This window comes from Peromyscus californicus, unplaced genomic scaffold (assembly GCF_007827085.1).
Source record: "Peromyscus californicus insignis strain IS unplaced genomic scaffold, ASM782708v3 Scaffold_10__1_contigs__length_136768540, whole genome shotgun sequence".
Classification (NCBI taxonomy): Eukaryota; Metazoa; Chordata; class Mammalia; order Rodentia; family Cricetidae; genus Peromyscus; species Peromyscus californicus.
In genome coordinates, this window is record NW_026294391.1 from 31,053,273 (window position 1) to 31,071,909 (window position 18,637).

General features: G+C 39.5%; 1 protein-coding gene across 5 annotated transcripts in view; it reads right to left on the minus strand.

Annotated features, from left to right (window-relative positions):
* Positions 1–18,637, minus strand: part of Map7d2 (MAP7 domain containing 2) — a 130,592-nt gene that overhangs the window by 41,703 nt on the left and 70,252 nt on the right. For 2 of the 5 annotated variants that reach the window (XM_052727860.1, XM_052727618.1), the window contains exons 4-7: positions 12,215–12,326; positions 11,305–11,403; positions 9,041–9,151; positions 712–842 (exon numbers count right to left, since the gene is read on the minus strand). In XM_052727860.1, coding sequence (XP_052583820.1) covers positions 712–842; positions 9,041–9,151; positions 11,305–11,403; positions 12,215–12,326 — 453 coding nt within the window. The remainder of the gene's footprint in view (positions 1–711; positions 843–9,040; positions 9,152–11,304; positions 11,404–12,214; positions 12,327–18,637) is intronic. The other 3 variants (XM_052727685.1, XM_052727779.1, XM_052727939.1) reach the window with 3 other exon arrangements.

Consider the following 18,637-nt stretch of genomic DNA (forward strand, 5'->3'; position numbering starts at 1 on the left):
AAAAAAAAAAATTCAAAGGCTATTGTGAGTGAAGGTTGACCGAGAACCTCAGTTTTAGTTGCATACAGAGGCAAGACTCTTAGAATCGGAGCCTTGAGGAATCAGAAGACCCCTGCAATAATCCTTCTGACTTGTATACTCTGAAAGAAAGGCTGTATTATCACAACAGTATCATTAGGAATCTGCTACAAAGCATTAAGATTCAGGGAGATGCAAAATAATAATTTTCCAAAGTTTGATAAAAAGTTAAACCAGGCCGGGCGGTGGTGGCGCACGCCTTTAATCCCAGCACTCGGGAGGCAGAGCCAGGCGGATCTCTGTGAGTTCGAGGCCAGCCTGGACTACCAAGTGAGTTCCAGGAAAGGCGCAAAGCTACACAGAGAAACCCTGTCTCGAAAAACCAAAAAAAAAAAAAAAGTTAAACCAGGTAGGCAGTGGTGGTGCACACCTTTAATCCCAGCACTCGGGAGGCAGAGGCAGGCAGATCTCTGAGTTCGAGGCCAGCCTGGTCTACAGAGTGAGATCTAGAAAAGGTGCAAAGCTACACAGAGAAACCCTGTCTCAAAAAACAAAAAAAAAAAGTTAAACCAAATGTATCCTTTGAACAGTCCCTGGAGACTGACAGAAACAAAGACCCCAGGTCAAGGGTGGAAACAATTACACTGTCAAATTATAGTACAGAAAAAAGTGAGAGAGGGCATTTAAACCTACCTGAGAAGGCTCTGCTCCTGCCACTGCTCCCTTCCCAGCATCTCCCATGCCAGATGTAGGTATACCCTTCTTCCTCTCAGTGGTCCGGGTCGGAGAGGACTTGTATGAAGATTTGAGAGGGCTGCCGAGAGCTACATGAAGACAGGCATGGAATACTAGAGAGTTACAACATAACAGCCAGAAAATACAGGAAACACAGATGGAAAAGGCAGAAGAATCAGAGGTTGAAAAGAACATATTTCTATATAAAAATGTTAAATGTGTAATCCATATTTTTGAAATATCCTTTTCCTATGTTATACAGAATAGATCTCATCTTAAATAAAACTCCTAAGATTCAAGAGTCAAGTTCATTCAAGGGGTTAAAAGTGCACTTTGGAGCTTGGCAGACTTTTCACTGCCATCTAATAGCTGGAATACCTTGGGCAGGCTACTTAATGTTTCTACGCCTCAGTTTCTTTACACAGGAAGAACAGAGAAGTCCTGACTACTGTCTTTGCAGGTCTACTTACAAGACTGCACTTTGGCCAGTATTTAGGAGCTTAGAGTTTAGGAAGGTTTGTGTCATTCACTGGTGAGTACTAAAAAATTGTTTGTGCAAATAATACATTCTAAGTGTGTGAAGTTTGGGTATTTGCTTAGTAAAGGGTGTCTACATGACTAGTTCCTACTAAAAACTCAAGGCATTGAATCTTTAGAGTGCTTCCTCAGTTGGCAACACTTTATGTGTATTGTTATACGAAGCATATCCTGCGTGACTGTCTTAGGAGAGCCTTGGAAACTTACACCTGTTTTCCTCTATACTTCTCATACACTCTTCCCTTTGCTAACTTAGTTGTGTATCTTGCTACTATAATAAATCATAGTCATGAGCTATGAGTCCTTTGAGTTCTACTAATGAATCACAAAACATTGGTGTTCTTGAGGGCCTCTGCCATCAGAGGTGGGAATTGCTGCAATGACTCCAATTCACAAAAATAAAAATAAAGTAAATATAATGTTTGGGAAAGGTGGAGAAAAGGAGTAAACTTGTGGTATCTGTGTAGCTGTGGAGTTGTTGACCACGGTATAACAGCCAAGATGTAAGAGGTGAACGTTGCCTACAAAATTTGAAGATAACTACTGAAACTCCAAGAGTGTTGCCTCAGTGGGGATTCCTTGGCTACTTTTGGCCATACTACCTAAACTGAGGTAAGAATAACAGTTGGGGAATGGTTTCAGTTTTCTCCTTCAATAGAAATGGGGAAAAAACCGAAACTTTTCTTGGTTTTGTTATCAGTAGGTGGGTTGGAACTGAGTATTGAAAGCAGAACAAGTTTCAAACTGATTTTTTTTTAATATGATTTTTTTTTGTCTAAAAGTAGAGACTGAAAAGCCCCGAAAAGAATCAACTTCCAGAAGAGATATACTTTAGAGTTTTAAAATTCAACTAGAGACTACTGCAAATACACCCCTCTTTTGGTCTCTAAACTGTGAAATATCCTGAATACTGTTGGACCACCTTGGTTACATATAAATGTCCATGGGACAGGTCTCTGATGGCACAAGCCAAAAAGTCCAAGCCATTCTTCAAAGCTATAATTCTGATGCAGAGCCTGGGTACATTCTTGTAAAAGCTACAGTCTGGGAAAGGTTGTCAAGATGCATCATTACTGTTTTCTGTTTGATTTTTTTTTTATTTTTTTTATTTTATTATTTTATTTTTTTTTTTTTTGGGTTTTCGAGACAGGGTTTCTCTGTGTAGCTTTGCGCCTTTCCTGGAACTCACTTGGTAGCCCAGGCTGGCCTCGAACTCACAGAGATCCGCCTGGCTCTGCCTCCCCAGTGCTGGGATTAAAGGTGTGCACCACCACCGCCTGGCTCTGTTTGATTTTTTAAAGTAGCTATGGTTTTTAATAATGGACTTTGGACCTGACTCTACTTACTCTACCTTTTCTTAATATACACACCTAAGATAAACTATTTCTTCTATGTAACTGTCCCAAGAAAGAGAATGATTTTTTTTACACTGGTCACTGGACAAATGATTAAGCTAAAAAATAGGAAGTCACATAAACCTATTTTAAGTCCTTTGAAAATTTAGTATTTTACTTTGAATAATACCTAAACATGGTGTGTCTTTTTGAATTAAAAATGTCTCTATTTTCTTCTCCTCTTCCTTTCCCATCTATAAAAATGTTCTAGCCTTTTTAAAAGAGGCTTGTGCAAGTGCAGTGAATAGTCAAGAAATCAAGTTTTGACTGCTGAATAGAGTACAAACAAAACCCAGCTTGTAGTGACATGGAGGGTACTGTCAAAGATACCTGTGATCTTTGTTTTCCAGAATTGCTCCTGGAAGTTCTCTCTTCCAGAAGAAACTTCCCATAACACCTGTGTAAGCCACTATGAGCATGGATTTCTGGGTCTAGACTGCACATAACAGCATGACTGAGGAAGTCGTGGTGGGCCAATTTCGGTATAGTTTTAATACAGCACATTAATATACTATCTACACTCATCAGGCAGATGAGAGTACCACCAGCAGAAGGGGGCTTTGGGACTGATAGCCTCAGGAAGTCCCTCTGGCATCACAGACTGAAATGAATTAATCCCACTGTATTAAGCACTCTGGGGCATGGTGAGAGGCACTACAGAGGGAGGTCACATTGGGGGTGTCTCTTGATAATGAATCTCCTGCTGCAAGTGCCCTGAAGCTCTTAAGCTTCTTGTTTTCTATAGGAGCCCATGAGCCCTCAAGAATGGCACTTCTTGTATGTGCCCTTAATGTCATAACATTGCCTCAGACCTAGAAGGTGGTCAGGTAAACTTCAACTTCCTGGCCAGAGCTGTGCTGGGGCCAGGTGAAAAAGATTCAGAAGGAACAGGAAGCAATCTGGCTAAGACATACCTTTTAAGGTTAATGGGATTTTATTCTACTTCTAAGCCCAGGTTACCTAAAGGTTATAAGTAAGATCAATGCCACAGGTCTGCCTCATCCTTCTGTGTGGGTCCCACTGGTTAAAGACACCATGGCAATGGGTCAAGGTTATAGACTCTTCAGAAGACAGCACTCAGATTCAACTACTGTTCTTGGAAAGGCCAGCTCCTAAGGTTGGTCTCTGAACAATACCTGGGAATTTAAGACTTTGTCAAGGTTCCCACCAATAGCTGGTGAGCAGATGATTTATTGTGTCTTAACTGTATGTAAAAAACAATCTGAATATCTGCTTTCACTTCAAGAGTATAAAATTTTGATACATACTGCGCAAGGAGTTGACATGGTCAGAACCCTGTAAAAACTCAGCTTCAACAAGCTTCCCTGGTTGGCAATTCATTCTTGTCTTAACTCCAGGAAGCACATCCTGAGTGACTATACTGGAGAGGCTCTGCAAGCTTGTGCCTTGTCTTTCCTAGACTTTGTCCCTAGTTGTTTTCCCCTTTGTGGATTGTTTTTGCATATCCTTGTATCATAATAAATAAAAGAAGTGAGTATACCTGTATGCTGAATCTTCTGAGCAAATCATCAAACCCAGGCTTAGTCTTAGGGATCCCTGAAATGTTTCTCCTTCTCAAAATGAGGGTACTTCCAACTAAGAATTTAGGGGTTGTTGAGGTAGAATCAACATACCATATAATTCCCCCTTTAAATGTCCAGTTCAGTGATACTTTATTATACTCACAATCATAACCACAATTATAACCACAACTCCTAGTCCTTTTAAGGCTCCCAAATGAAACCTTTTACCCATTAAGTAGTCACTAACCTTCATCCCTCCCCTACTCCTTGTGAAACATTGATCTACTTTCTGTTTCTATGGATTTATCTATTTCAGACATTTTATATAAGCAGAATCATATAATTTATGGTATTTTGTGGCTGCTTTCTTTTACTCAGAATAGTTTCAAACTTCATCTATTGGGTATAATCTATCAGCACTCCTTTCCCATTTAAAGCTGAATAATAGTCTACATAATACTTCATTTCGTTTGTCTTTTCAAGTTGTTTCTACTTGTGGCTACTGTAAATAATGCTGCTAGTGTTTTTAATTTTTCTGGCTCTATATCCAAAAGCAGAATTGCCAAATCATATCCAAACCACTTAAGAGGTTTTATAGCCAGACATAGTGACATATACTGGCAATCTCAACACATGGGAGATGGAGGCAGAAGGATCAGGAGTTCAAGGCCAGCTTCAGCTACATCATGAGTTTGAGACCAGCTTGGACTGCATGAGGTTTTTTCCTCCACCCCCCCAAAACAAACAATAAGAATAGACCCTATGTAATTTGATGCAATTTTCACCAAATACACTGTATCTTTGGAATGGAGACCAGACTCTACCTTATGTGGACATTGTGCTGCTCATTGGCAAATGAAGAAAATGCTTGCCTTAAATCTTGACATCATGATTTAATTGTATTTGATAAAGGAAGGCCAGTGTTTGTCAAGACTTTAACGTGCAGGTTAGGGAGGATCTCAGAGCTGGCTTTTCTACAAAGTTCCCATTGCTGATCCATGGATATTTTAAGCAGCAAAGCTCTAGACATTTTTTGAGTTATTAATCTGCGCCAACCAATGTGTTATCTTATTTATACTATGATCTCATTTAATCCTCATAATAATTTAATATTAAATTTTTGAAACATGGTCTTGCTATGTTGCCCAGACTGGCCTTAAACTTATGATCTTCCTAATTTGGCCTCTGAATAGCTGGCATTACATGCATTCATCACCATACAAAGCTTTCATTACAATAAATAAAAAACAAAAACTCCCATTTTATATATGAGCAATAAAAAATGGTAGATCCAGCTGTGGCACTCCAGGGAGTAAGGTCTATATGCTACTTTTCCAAACAATCTCCTAAGAAAAGTCTACTAACTTCCATAGCCCATCAAGTTGATTTTCTACCTGATTCACATGCCACCAGTCATAAAATAATTTACTCACCTATATATTATTCAACTTTAAAACGAACAGCAACAGCAAAATACTGCCAGGCAGAAAATTCTATTAACCATTGAAAGCATTTCATAAAGCCAGCAAATGAGAAGCAAAATGCAAAAATTCAGGAATGAATCCAAGGCTGATCAAAACAGTTTCAGGCATTTTCTTTGACTTCACAACTTGCCCTCTTTTCCCTGAGTCACTTGCTTGCTCAGAGAGCATGTATGTACTTCTGTTTCTGGCTAAAGAGGCCTGTGTGGGTATCAGCAGTCTCTAAACAAGGAAGGTTTCCATGGAACTAAGGTGCATGCAATGAGCTGAGGGATGGAATTAAACTAAACTTTTAAAAAGCAGAATTAAAGTAAAAGAAAATAATGTTTAAACAAGATAGTACAGGGTAGCATTTAACATTTTGGTGGCAGAACAAATGTGGAAATAAAAATAATTCTAACAAAGGATGGCTTTGGAGTTTGTCCTAGTAAAATCAAGCAAGTAAGATATCACTTAAGAGTTTAGGAAAGTTCATTCATTCTCTTGTGGAACCAGAATTAATTTAACACACTATTATAGTGACCTTAGCTATATGTAATGGTAAACACCTATAATCCCAGCATTTGGGGACTGAAGCAGGAGAATCCTGAGTTTGATGCTAGCCTGAGATACACAGTAAGAGCCTGTCTCAAAAACAAAACAAAGCAAAACAAAAGGAAAACAAGCACAGTGGCCTGTGTTAGTTGAAGAAAATTAATGACCCCCTTTCAAAAGTTATATAGACCTCATTACTCACTAAGTACGTTTAACATTAGAAAAGGAAGGATTGTACCAACAAAAACAAAAACCACCTCATTTTCGGCTCCCTTGGAGGCCTGCTCTTTTCTGAAGAGGAAACAGAGGAGAAGGGGCTCTCAGGGAGAGGGGAGGTCAGAGGGAGCTGAAAGGAGTGGAAGGAGGGGAAACTGTGGTTAGGATGTAATATGTGAGAGAAGAATCTATTTTCAATAAAAAATTTAAAAAATTAAATATTAAAAATCTATAAAAAGAAATATTTTAAAACACTCATTTTTTAAACGAAAAGTGCCATCCTGTAACATTACAAAAATAAATGCTTCCCTATCTTTTTAAACTATTTTAAGGGCAAAATTACACAAACAGCACCAAAGTAATAGCCAACCAATTATCAGCTTTAATGAAAGGTAGTAGGTGGATTCATGATCCCAAATTCCCAAATTCAGTGACCACTGGATGTGATGGTTTACACCTAGCATTTGGGAGTGGAGGTAGTAATCTCAGAAACTCAAGGCCAGTCTGAACTGAATGAAATTCTGCCTAAAAAATCTACATGAAAATGACAACGGAAAACTCAAAAAATGAATAGGAAAAATAAAATAAAATACAATAACTAAAATGTTTTGGTTTGGGGCTATAATATATGACAATGGATATTGTTTGGATACCTATTTATTAAATGGTATGGAGATTAAAATTTTTCAATTTAGAATACACAAGCAGATAATTTAGTTGTCAATCATGATAAAGCATGTTTATCGATGCATGTTCATCAATGCAAAGAAATGAATTTGAGAAAATACAGAATATGTCTGCTAAAGGAATAGCCATAGAGTTAAAAGTGCTAAGTGTTTTCTCTTTAAAGTCTTCCTTCCTTCCATGTTTCCATTGGTTACCATGAATGGGCATCAGAAATCAGCAGCATTGTGACACTTACGGGGACTCTGCTACACATAGCATGCCTCTGGATGGAGGGATAAAGTCAATGCCAGTGAATGACAACCAGAAGGCCCACCACCCTCTTCCAAGTCACAAACCTACTGATCATCCCTTGGTGATGACCTGACAACCTCAATTGTCTTCTAGTACCTGACTTTCCTTTGTTGGTGCTTTAGGATATGCATGGTACACAAGGAAGACCCCCTCTTTTTCAACCTATGTACAATAAAAGGCAAAAATTCAGGCCTCCCATGACTCTTCTGAGCCTCCATTAGAACACAGATGCTGTTACATCTACTCAGGTTCTGAAAATGGTATGTGTCCCTCTATATATACACTGTCTCCCAAATCAAAGCACTGCCTGGAAAGGTCCTTCATGCTTTTCCTTTTTAAAAAAAGAGTCCTCCACATAGATTTCCCTGGGAAGAGGAAAGAGATGAGATCTCCTGGGTAAACTGGGGGGTGGGGGCTGGCAGGGAGGGGATGGGGGGATGGGAACATGAGGGATAGGGTTGGTCGAGTTGGAGATGGACTGAGGGGGAGAGGAATGTAGGCGATATCTTGATAGAGAGAGCTATTATGGGGTTAGGTAGAAACCTGGTGCTAGGGAAATTCCCAGGAATCCACAAGGATGACCCCAGCTTAGACTACTAGCAATAGTGGTGAGGGTGCCTGAACTGCCCTTCCCCTGTAATCAGATTGGTGAATACCCTAATTGTCATCAGAGAGCCTTCATCCAGTAACTGATGGAAGCAGATGCAGAGACCCACAGCCAGGCACCAGGCTGAGCTCCAGGAGTCCAGTCAAAGAGAGAAGAGGGATTCTATGAGCATGGGGGGTCAAGATCATGATGGGGGAACCCACAAAGACAGCTGACCTGAGCTAGTGGGAACTCACAGGCTCTGGACCCACAGTTAGGAAGCCTGCATGAGACCGACCTAGACCCTCCACATGTGGGTGACAGTTGTGTAGCTTGGTCTGTTTGTGGGGCCCCAGCAGTGAGGTCAGGACTTGTGCCTGGAGCATGAGCTGGCTTTTTGGAAACTATTCTTCATGCTGGGATGCCTCGCCCAGCCTTGAAGCAGGGGGAGGAGTTCGGTCCTCCCTCAACTTGATGTGCCATGTTTTGTTGACTCTTTCTTCCCCTTTCTGAATGGTGCTAGACAGAAGATGGGAGGAGAGAACGGGAGAGGTTGGAGGAGAAACTGTGGCTGGTATGTAAAATAAATGAAAAAAATCCTCATATTATTTCTGTACTTCTGTTTTCATTTATAAAATAGGCAGGCCTACAAACCATGAATGACTTCAGGGTCCCATTTTTTCCATGTTATCAAGTCCCCCAGATAACTTTAACTAATCAATTCTGCTCTTTCTGGCTAATCAATTATATTACATCATTGATCCAGCAGGTACTTTAAAAACAAAATAAAAAACCCTCCTCTTTGCTCTGTGAAATAGGTTCTTGCAGACTGGAAGATTATCAATTCCTATCAATCAATAATGACCTTTCCTTATGGAACAATACCACTTTCCAAAGTCCTGTTAGCCAGACCCTAGAGGTTAGGACAGTGGTATTGTTTACAGAAGGCTTGAGAGGAAGCTTTCACAAAGGGAACTGCTAAGACATTCACACCAGAAAGAAGCAAACTGGAGAGACAAGGTCTACCTATTCACTTGCCTCGGTCTGGGGAATAAGATATTGCCACGGTGGATGAAGACAGGCGTTTACTCATAGGAGGCTCCGTCTGCTTTGGCAAATTCATGGTTGATGTTGAAAGTTTGTCACATGCTGCAGAGAAATGCATTAAAGACATTGATTTTCATATCACTGTAGCCTGTGAAATCAAATCTCAAAAGTGTCCTTCCTGTCCTCATCCACACACATCCAGTGGTGCTCCACTGCAGCACGGCACATGGCTTCCATTATCTTAATCTGGAAATGTCCAGGCTACAGCAACCACTGGTTTGCAATTTTTTCACTGTGCTCTTCTCTTTAATTTAAATGTTCAAACTCACTCAGATACTGAATGATACTAATACTAAAACGATACTAATTCCACCTAGTGTTTTCTTGTGTCCAAAGACTTTTAAATATATCTGCACCAAACAAAAACAAAACTAACCTAGACTCAGGGACAACTGTTCCTAGAAATATCTAGCACCTTGACTAAAAGCCTCTGTGCTGGAACAAAACTGTTCCTGAAGGTTATTTGAGGCTCAGGTTGGAAAAAGAATGTAATTTGTAATGCAAGGAGTTGTGTTTAAAGTAGCACTAACTCCGGCAGTTGCTGATTGTCCTAGTTGTAAGAGACAACATCAAACTGGCTCTTCTGCAAATGCTTTAACAGTAGAGTAAGGCTTTAAACATCTGACCCTAGATTTGGTGTTCTCATGTTCCAGTCATTGTTTCAGACTGGCTTCTAAATGAGATCATTACAACCAACAGAAAAGTAGTGACAGTGCCTGTGAAGCTATGTCCGAACCCAAGGCCAAAGTAAAACTATGCATGTGTTGCCGTTGAGGAAGCTAACCCCTACGATGTTCAAAATTTGACTTATTTTCAAATGAGAGAATTCCTTGTACACGGCTGACCAAGGGGCAATTTCTGCTGACCAAGGGGCAATCTTAAATCATTTTAATTAAGCTAAAATCAAAATATATCATATTTTAATTGAGGATACATAAAATGCTTATTCTTGAAATGATGTTTTACATTTCAACACTCTCACTCTTTATATTTTAATTACTTTAACTTTCTGGAAAAATAAGCAAACACTAGAAATTATAAACCATGTATATAACTGTACACTTTTCCTCCTTTGCCTCAGGCTCTGATATGGCTTGGCACAGCACTAGTATCTAGAAATTCATATTTGGGTCAGGGATGTTGCTCAGTGGTGGAGTGTTTGCTTAGCATAGGTAACACCATGGGTTCCCTGGGGAAGCAGGGGAGGAGGAGAGAGGAAAAGTGGGAGGCAATTTGTTATTTTGTTTAACATAGATTGTTCTGTGGTTTAATTTTTTAAAATATAGCATTAAAATATTATCTCATCTTGATATTTTTGCCATTCCCATAAACTGTATGTCTGAGTCACTCACCTCACCTTGTTACTAACCTTAGGTAATAATACTCTATTCTCACCTTTCCATGCGGGAAGACCAAATCTCAACCCATAAAGCAAAATCTGTGATACTTAGAACTACCAATAAAGATATTCTGTGTCAGAGGAAAGCCAAAAATCAAAGATATTTATTCCTACAATTAATATGACTCTCTATATTGCTGGTTAATATGACATCCCTTCTATTTCTCATTTTCAGTTTATCATCCAAATATATAGTAATTCTAAAGTCATGACTAAATGCAAACTAAGTTTTGCTCTTAATCAACACATAAGAATTTTCCATGTTTGCATGTGAAAGAGAGCCTTTTAGACAGCGAGATGGAGTTAGGCACAAAGCCAAGTTGTCTAATTATGTGGATTCTCCATGTTAATACTGATAAATTTCCTACCACTAGCTCTCAAACACTTTTCCAGAAATCCATCACATTAACCAAGTCCAAGTATTCTATTTAGAAATCTGTGTGATTTCTGGGTTTTCACCAGAAGCAATGAAATGTCTTGCTACTTGATACCTAAAACCAGATGACCAATGAGACTGTTAAAAGTCTAAATGTACAAAAGTCAAATACTGATGAGATTTTTTTAAGGCAGAAGTTAATGAGCTGAGGATGAAATGTCTCCAGGACACTAAGATACAAGGCATGCAGCTCTAAGAACAAAAACATATGGGCATGTCGTTCACAGCTCTAGAGAAAAAGTCATGACAGGTCAGACTAAGAACTCAATTGTGAAAGTACTTGAGACAGACACAGTGATGGAGGAGGGTGATCAGAATGGTTATCACAAAACACTATGGTATGGTGATGCTCGGGTATACCGTTGGTGGACTCGGCAGCAGCTGTAGTGGTCCCTGTGTCCGAAGGGAGGGTGCTGGCTGCTAAAGTTAGAGGAAGGGGTGGGGTATTTTCTGATTCACCTACACAGAAAAAAATCAGAGCAAAGAGAGGTAAAAGAAAAAGTTCCAATTTGTTGTTGCACTTTAGTTTCTAATAAAGAAATTAGAAAAGTAACAAATTAGTTATTGCCTTCTCAAAAGAAAAAAGAAAAGGTGTATTCACTGTCAAATGATTAAAAGAACAAGATGGCAGAGTCAAGAGATGGTAACTTAAACATCTGCTCTCAGAAAGAGCTAGTATACAACTCCTGCATAACAGAATACTGAGATCACTGAGACATACTATGACACTGAAAAGAGGAAACGGTCATCCTGATATTAGTAATAATCCATACATCTAGGCATTTGAAAATTTAAAGATAATTATGAATTGGATAATGATGTAAATAAGTTGCTTTAAAATGAAATCAAAAGAGCAACAAAAAATCATAATGAAGAAGGAAAATGCCCAGCCCTTCTTAGAGAGTAACTGCTGTGCCTTTTCCAGTCACATCTAGAGCTGTGACTGTGTCTCCTGCCATTTCCCTCTCCTGAAATGAGATTAGTTTTGGACCTGCGTGCTTAGTGCAGCTACCATGCTCTGCATTTGTTTTCTTTGCTTTTCTTTTGCTCTTTCCTAAAGTCCAGTATTCATGCTTCAACTATCTGATAGCAGGAAGAATAGCAGCTCCCTTTATGAGAAACGCATATACACACAGGAAGCGTGGCAATTTAAGCATCTGAAAAGGTGCCTGTAGAGCTGTACACAACATCTTTCAATCCTGCGGACATCCAGTTATGCTCATGATCTCCCCACAGAGGCCCTGCAATGCAGAGATAGCATTAGACTCACCATCACGTCCTGCAGGCCCTGAGGCTGATGATCCTGCCCAGGAACACTTCTTCTTCAGCTCTAACTGCTGTGTGCGCTCCAGGGACCGGCGCATCATTGCTTCCAGGCGTTCCTGCCCAAATCCCCCAAAGCAAAAAGCATAGACTATTAACAGAAAACAGTATCAATCACTCAGCTGTACTGCACTGACGCCTCAGTGCTCTGGACGAATCACGAAATGGGGCTTTCTGTACTCAGCATCCCAAACCCAGGCATGTGTGCTCTCTTCACCACACCAGTGCCTTTTGGTGAGTGGAGAGTAAACAATACAGCTAGGCTAGTGCTGACTTCTCCAGCCACAGACAGTGAACACTGTCCTGTCCTGTCTCCTCCCTTCTCCTCCCTGGGGAGAGGCTGTTGCTATGCCAGCTCTTGATTTGCTTATGAATAATGCTCAATAAGCATTAACTCTTTCAAGCCTGTCTCAAATTTGGTTAAGAGAACTGAAATTTGGTCCCAGTACCAAATGTAAGTCTTTCTAATTGAAAACATGAAAAAAAATAAATTGAAGTATAATTTGAATTTTCAGCCTTTTGAAAGACTTGACTTTGAAACATATTTTATAAAGCCCCATTTTCATCTTTGAGCTTCTTTTCTACATTGTAATACTTGTCTGCTCATATCTTACGGTAATACTGCATAGTCCAAGATTTGACAAGGGTACAGAAATTCTGGCTACAAAATAAAACACCCAATGCCTTGACACAGTTAGGTGTGTGTGTGTAGGTGGGGTGGTGGCAAAAACTAAGTAATTTTTAACTAGAAAATAAAAACAGTTGCCAGGCTACTCTCTTAAAGGAGGATTTATCAGATTACCCATATTAACCAAAGTGTTACTTTCATAAAGTTGTTCTTGACAGTGAAGCAAAGATGTTCTAATTCTGCACCCCCCACCTACCTCAATGCAAATACCAGCTCCTCTCCTTCCCTCTACTGGAGAAGCCTGAGGTAAGGCTGGTCATTACACTGCAGTGCTCTGGGACTAGACTAACCCTCTATTGGTCCAAATATGTAGCTGGGATTTTTGTGGCTTAATAAAAACAAGTAAGAAAAATTAATTTAGGATAGCAAAAGCTGAGTAATCATGACTTAAGCATCAGTGTTCTAGTATGGGGTCAGGCTCTCTCCAACCATGAGTGTGCATTTCTTGGATGTCCTATCCTGATGATCTTGGCCATGAAGTTCTGATGACGAACACTGGTGGTTTTCCAGATAAAAGTTGCAACTTGGAGGGAACAGAGCTATACCACCAAATGAGCGAAATATGGCTACCAGAGACTGAGACAAAATACTGTTTCATTATATTAAATTAACAATAAGTATTTAACTAGCAACCTAATTTGTTTTAAAAACTTCACCCTAGAATAAATTTAGTTCAGGATGAGTTTTGGTACATTTTCCACATGTCAGAAGAACCTCATAAGACAGCCACTAATCTACTAAGGGACACAGTCAGAACAAAGACCACTGAAGCCAGCCTTGTTACTGAGCAGCTATCTAAGAGGCAGAATTATAAAGGACTGCTTGCTCTCCTAAAGCCAGACATGCCCCTGGAAAACTTAGGCCAAAAAAAAGCTTTAGAAAATCTATTCATGCTAACCATCCTCAATTTTTTGAGCTGCTCCAGATTACAACACTGGAATCTTGTTCTTTTGAACTTTGAGTAGATTTGTGACCCACTTTTTAGCCCTCTAACCATTTTACATTTCTGGGCTTCAATTTCCTCACCTATAAAACGAAGATGATATTACTTACATCACCATGTCATACAAGATTAATGGCTAGAACTAGTACCTGAGGTGGTTAAGTCTTTAATCAGTGTTAAATGAATCTGAATTTGAAAGAAGATTAATAAGATAGTTTAGAACAGTGGCTTTCAAACTTCAGTGTGGATGCATCAGAACCCCACAAAGGATTTGGGATTTACTCCTAGGTTTTCTCAGTAATCTGAGGATAGTGCCTTACATTTATTTTTGGCAGTACTGAGGATTAGAACTCAAGGCCTTGTACATGTTAAGTAACCACTGAATTACACCTAGCCCGAGAATTTACATTTATAACTACTTTTCAGGTGCTGCTACTAGTAGGACCACACTGTTGGAACAACTGTTTACAGACAAAAAGTTGAGCATGAGAAAGCAAGGGAAATAAAGTTTAGTAACACTAGAAAAACAGTGTTCAAAATACTAGAACCGAATAGTGCCTACTAAGCTGTGGTTCTCCTGAATATCACTGGTAACCAACAGAGGTTGGGGAAAGGCAGGGCATATTCTTTCTTGTCCCTTCCGTATGTTCTACCATGTGGGCTTATAAGAAGGAAGGATGGGAAGAAGGGAATCTAAACCCTTGATCTCTTTAGTTCAGGATGACTCTACATCTGATTAGATGACTAGACCAATCTGGAAAACTGACCAACAGTGACCAATGAGATGGCCAACCTGAATTAAAAACCCAGTAGAGCATTTGGGAAAACTGGATATTCACACATAGAAGAATGAAACTAGATCCTAGTTTTCACTCTGCACAAAATGTTAAAAATAGATCGAAGATCTCAACTTAAGATGCAAAACTAGCCGGGCGGTGGTGGCGCATGCCTTTAATCCCAGCACTCGGGAGGCAGAGCCAGGCGGATCTCTGTGAGTTCGAGGCCAGCCTGGGCTACCAAGTGAGTTCCAGGACAGGCGCAAAGCTACACAGAGAAACCCTGTCTCGAAAAACCAAAAAAAAAAAAAAAAAGATGCAAAACTAAAACTTCTAGAGGAAAACCTAATGAAAAATATGTCAAGATTTGATATAGGCAAGGATTTTCCAGAAAGGACTCCAATAGCTCACTAAATAATCTCAAGATATGATAAATGATATCTTATCAACTGAAAACTTTCTTCACAGCAAAGGAAACAATTATCAGAGTGAAGAGACAGCCTACAAAATGGGAGAGAATCTTCACAAACTATACAACTGACAGGGGATTAATATCAAGAACGTATAAAGAACTACTAAAATTAAACATCCCTTCACCCCAATTATCCAATTAATTAATGGGCAAATGAATTAAACAGATGATTCTCAAAAGGAAGAACTAGAAATGGCCAATAAATATTTGTAAAATATTCAATATCCCTAGCCATTAAGGAAATGCCAATTAAAGCTTCATTGTAATTCTATCATACCATAAGAGGATTGGCTATCATTAAGAAAACAAATTACAACAAATGCTGGCAAGGATGTTGGGGAAAGGACCCCCTTTCATACTGTTACCAGAAATGAAAATGGGTATAGCCACTATGGAAGTTAAAATGAAGATTCCTCAAAATAAAGAAAACTACATCAAGCATATGAATGGTCCAGTTTTGTCAGTAGTGTGCACATACCTGGAGGACTCTAGTTAGCATAACACAAGGATACTTGCACATCCATGTTTACAGCTACAGTATTTACAATAGCCAAGATAGGCAACCACCCTAGATACCTATTAATAGATGAATAGATCAAGATAATATGGGAGAAAGGGACTAGAGCAAGAAAGTGCCATAATGCATCTGGAGAGATGGCTCAGTGTTTTAGAGTGTGCACTGCTTTGCGGAAGATCCATGTTTGGTTCCCAGTACCCACGTCAGGTAGTTCACAACTGCCTATAACTCCAGCTCCAGGAGAATCTGAAGCCCTTTTCTGGCCTCCACAGGTCAGATGCATGTACCACTCCCATCATACACATAAATAAAAAATCAAAATAAATTATTTTTATAAAGAAGTGCCAGCTGGGCCCATGCCTTTAATCCCAGCACTTGGGAGGCAGAGGCAGGTGGATGTCTATGAGTTCGAGGCCAGCCTGGGCTACCAAGTGAGTTCCAGGAAAGGTGCAAAGCTACACAGAGAAACCCTGTCTCGAAAAACCACACAAAAAAGTACCATAATTTATATACCAACTTAAAACTTAAAGGCAAGTGATTCGAGAAGAAAATGTGCTATTTATATACAATGCACTTTTTAAAGATTTATTTTTATTTCATGTGTTTAAGTATTTTGCCTGAAGGTACATAAGAAGCACTGTGTGTGTTCCTGGTGCTCATGGAGTAATGAAAAGGGAGCCAGATTCTCTTGATGGTTGACAACCACCATACGGGTGCTAGGAATCTAATCTGAGTCCTCTTCAAGAACAGCAAGAGCTCTTAACCACTGAGTAATCTCTCCAGCCCCCACAATGAAGTTTTATTTAGTCATGATGAAGAATGAAATTATGTCACTTGTAGTAAAATTGCTAGAACTAAAGATCATGATAAGCAAAACAAGCCAGACTCAGAGACACAAAATATGTTTTTTCTCATACATGTAAACTAGATTTAAATATAAATGCATATATACATAAATATACATGACATAAAAGTAGAAGGGGGACTGAGGGGAAAGAAGAGTTATAAAAAGAGATGGGGTAACAAGAAAGGATAATTTGGGAAAATAAATACAAAATATCACACTTTTTTTCAGATGTGGAATTTGTATTAAACCATACAACATACATATATGCAACATGAAACTAGAATAGGGTCTATTGGGGGAAGGAGGAGTAGGGAAAGGTAGCAGGGAAATAAATATGACCAAGACACAATAATAAATATATATATATATATATATATGTATAAATATAGCGTAAAAATAAAACCCATATGTTCCATGTTAATTAAAACTAGAATTAGTATTTTAAAAAAGTAAGTCAGGAAAAGTCCTCTAGCACAGAATGATCTAGACACTGCTGCCTGGGGCTCAGGGGAGGGAGGGGGAGGAGAGGAGGGAACAGAGGAGAGAGGGGAGAGAAACAGAGAGCAAGCTATACCTTTCCTACTACTTTTACTGTATGTGTTCATGGATGACACTGTAAAGACAATCCCCCAGTGGTCCACAACAGGCTTCACAGGAGGTCTCCTCTCTACAAACAGATTTCTATATCCAGTCCCGTGGTCAGCCAAGTCCCTCTAAGAGTGGCCAGACTTCAGCTGAGTCAAGTTTTTGTTTAGGTAAATTAATATGCTTCTTGTTTTATACCCAGGTTTTTTTTATTAGCTACTAAGCAATGACAGTGTGAAAAGTTTAGATGTGTCAACCTAACTTAAAGAGGTGAAGCTACTCTTTGAAAGAAAATTTTCTTAGTTATTTGTTTAGACAAGAAATAGAGTTGCTCTTTCTCTAAATCCCACCTTACAGGGCAATCAGGCAAGAAGCTAATTGAATGAAGATTAGGTGAGCATATTCAATTGTCCACCAAAACTGAAGGTGACAAGAACTTGTTCTAGCAGCTCAATTCTGAAGGTATGTGGCATATGGGATTCTATAGGAAGTGAAGGTGACTTCTACCAAGCATATTAGTTAGTTCAAGGACAGGGTCTCAAATGGATACTGGACATGGCTCCCTCCATAGGACAACTACTGCCACTGCTCTCCTGCCAATTCTCAAGATTTCTAAGTCAGGGTGTTGGTTTTGCCTTACAGAAAACGGAATGTCATGCCAGATGATCTGGTCTTGATGCATCTCAATCATTAGTGGTTTCACTTCAGAATCATTTTTTTTGTTCTGGCCATTCTTAAGCCCCTAGTGTAATACTAAGGGATACTGAGATCATCCACTTCTGTGTTGGGACATAGAAGGTTAGAACAACATCATGCCATCATAGGAATATGAAACAGGGAAGGGCTGCATGGGAGAGAAGAGCTGACAGACTTATGATCTTCAAAGTATCAGACCCAGAGACGTAAGACTCCTGCAACACTTTCCAATAGGCTAGAAAAGCAAAATGATCTATATCAGATAAATAACCTTTCCACTGAAGTGTTTTCTTGGTTGACAGAGAAAGAACATGACTAAAAGAACTTAAATTCAGCACTGAGGGGAAAAAATCATTCTAGAGCCAGGTGTTGAGCATTCAACAGCCCTCACTGAGATCTCCAAGAACCACAGAGTTGATCACAGAAGGCTTCCTTTAGAGGACTTCCACAGTGCAGTGCAGAGCAATCCCACTGCCCTGAAGATCACTCATGAAAACACTAAGTTTCTGTATCAGCAGTATACTAACCCTGATGTAGTTAACTTGTTACCCTATGTGTGGAAAGTCCCTAAGCTACACCTGGGTCTCCTGAGGCCCTGAGGGTGGGAGCAGGTGACAGAGGTAAGCTTCTGCTTTCTTGGGTTGCTACACAACCTTACAAAGCCCAGCGCTCAGCATAGACTTGACCTGCTATAGCTATGCCATGCAGTTCCTAGGAAGAAGAGAAAAGTGATTTCAGGTTGTGTTAATGCCAACAAGAGGTCAGATTATATCCTTTACTACATTGGGGATAAAAGAAAGCACAGAACCAGAAAACATCCAGAAGTTAAACTACTAAAGGTTAAGC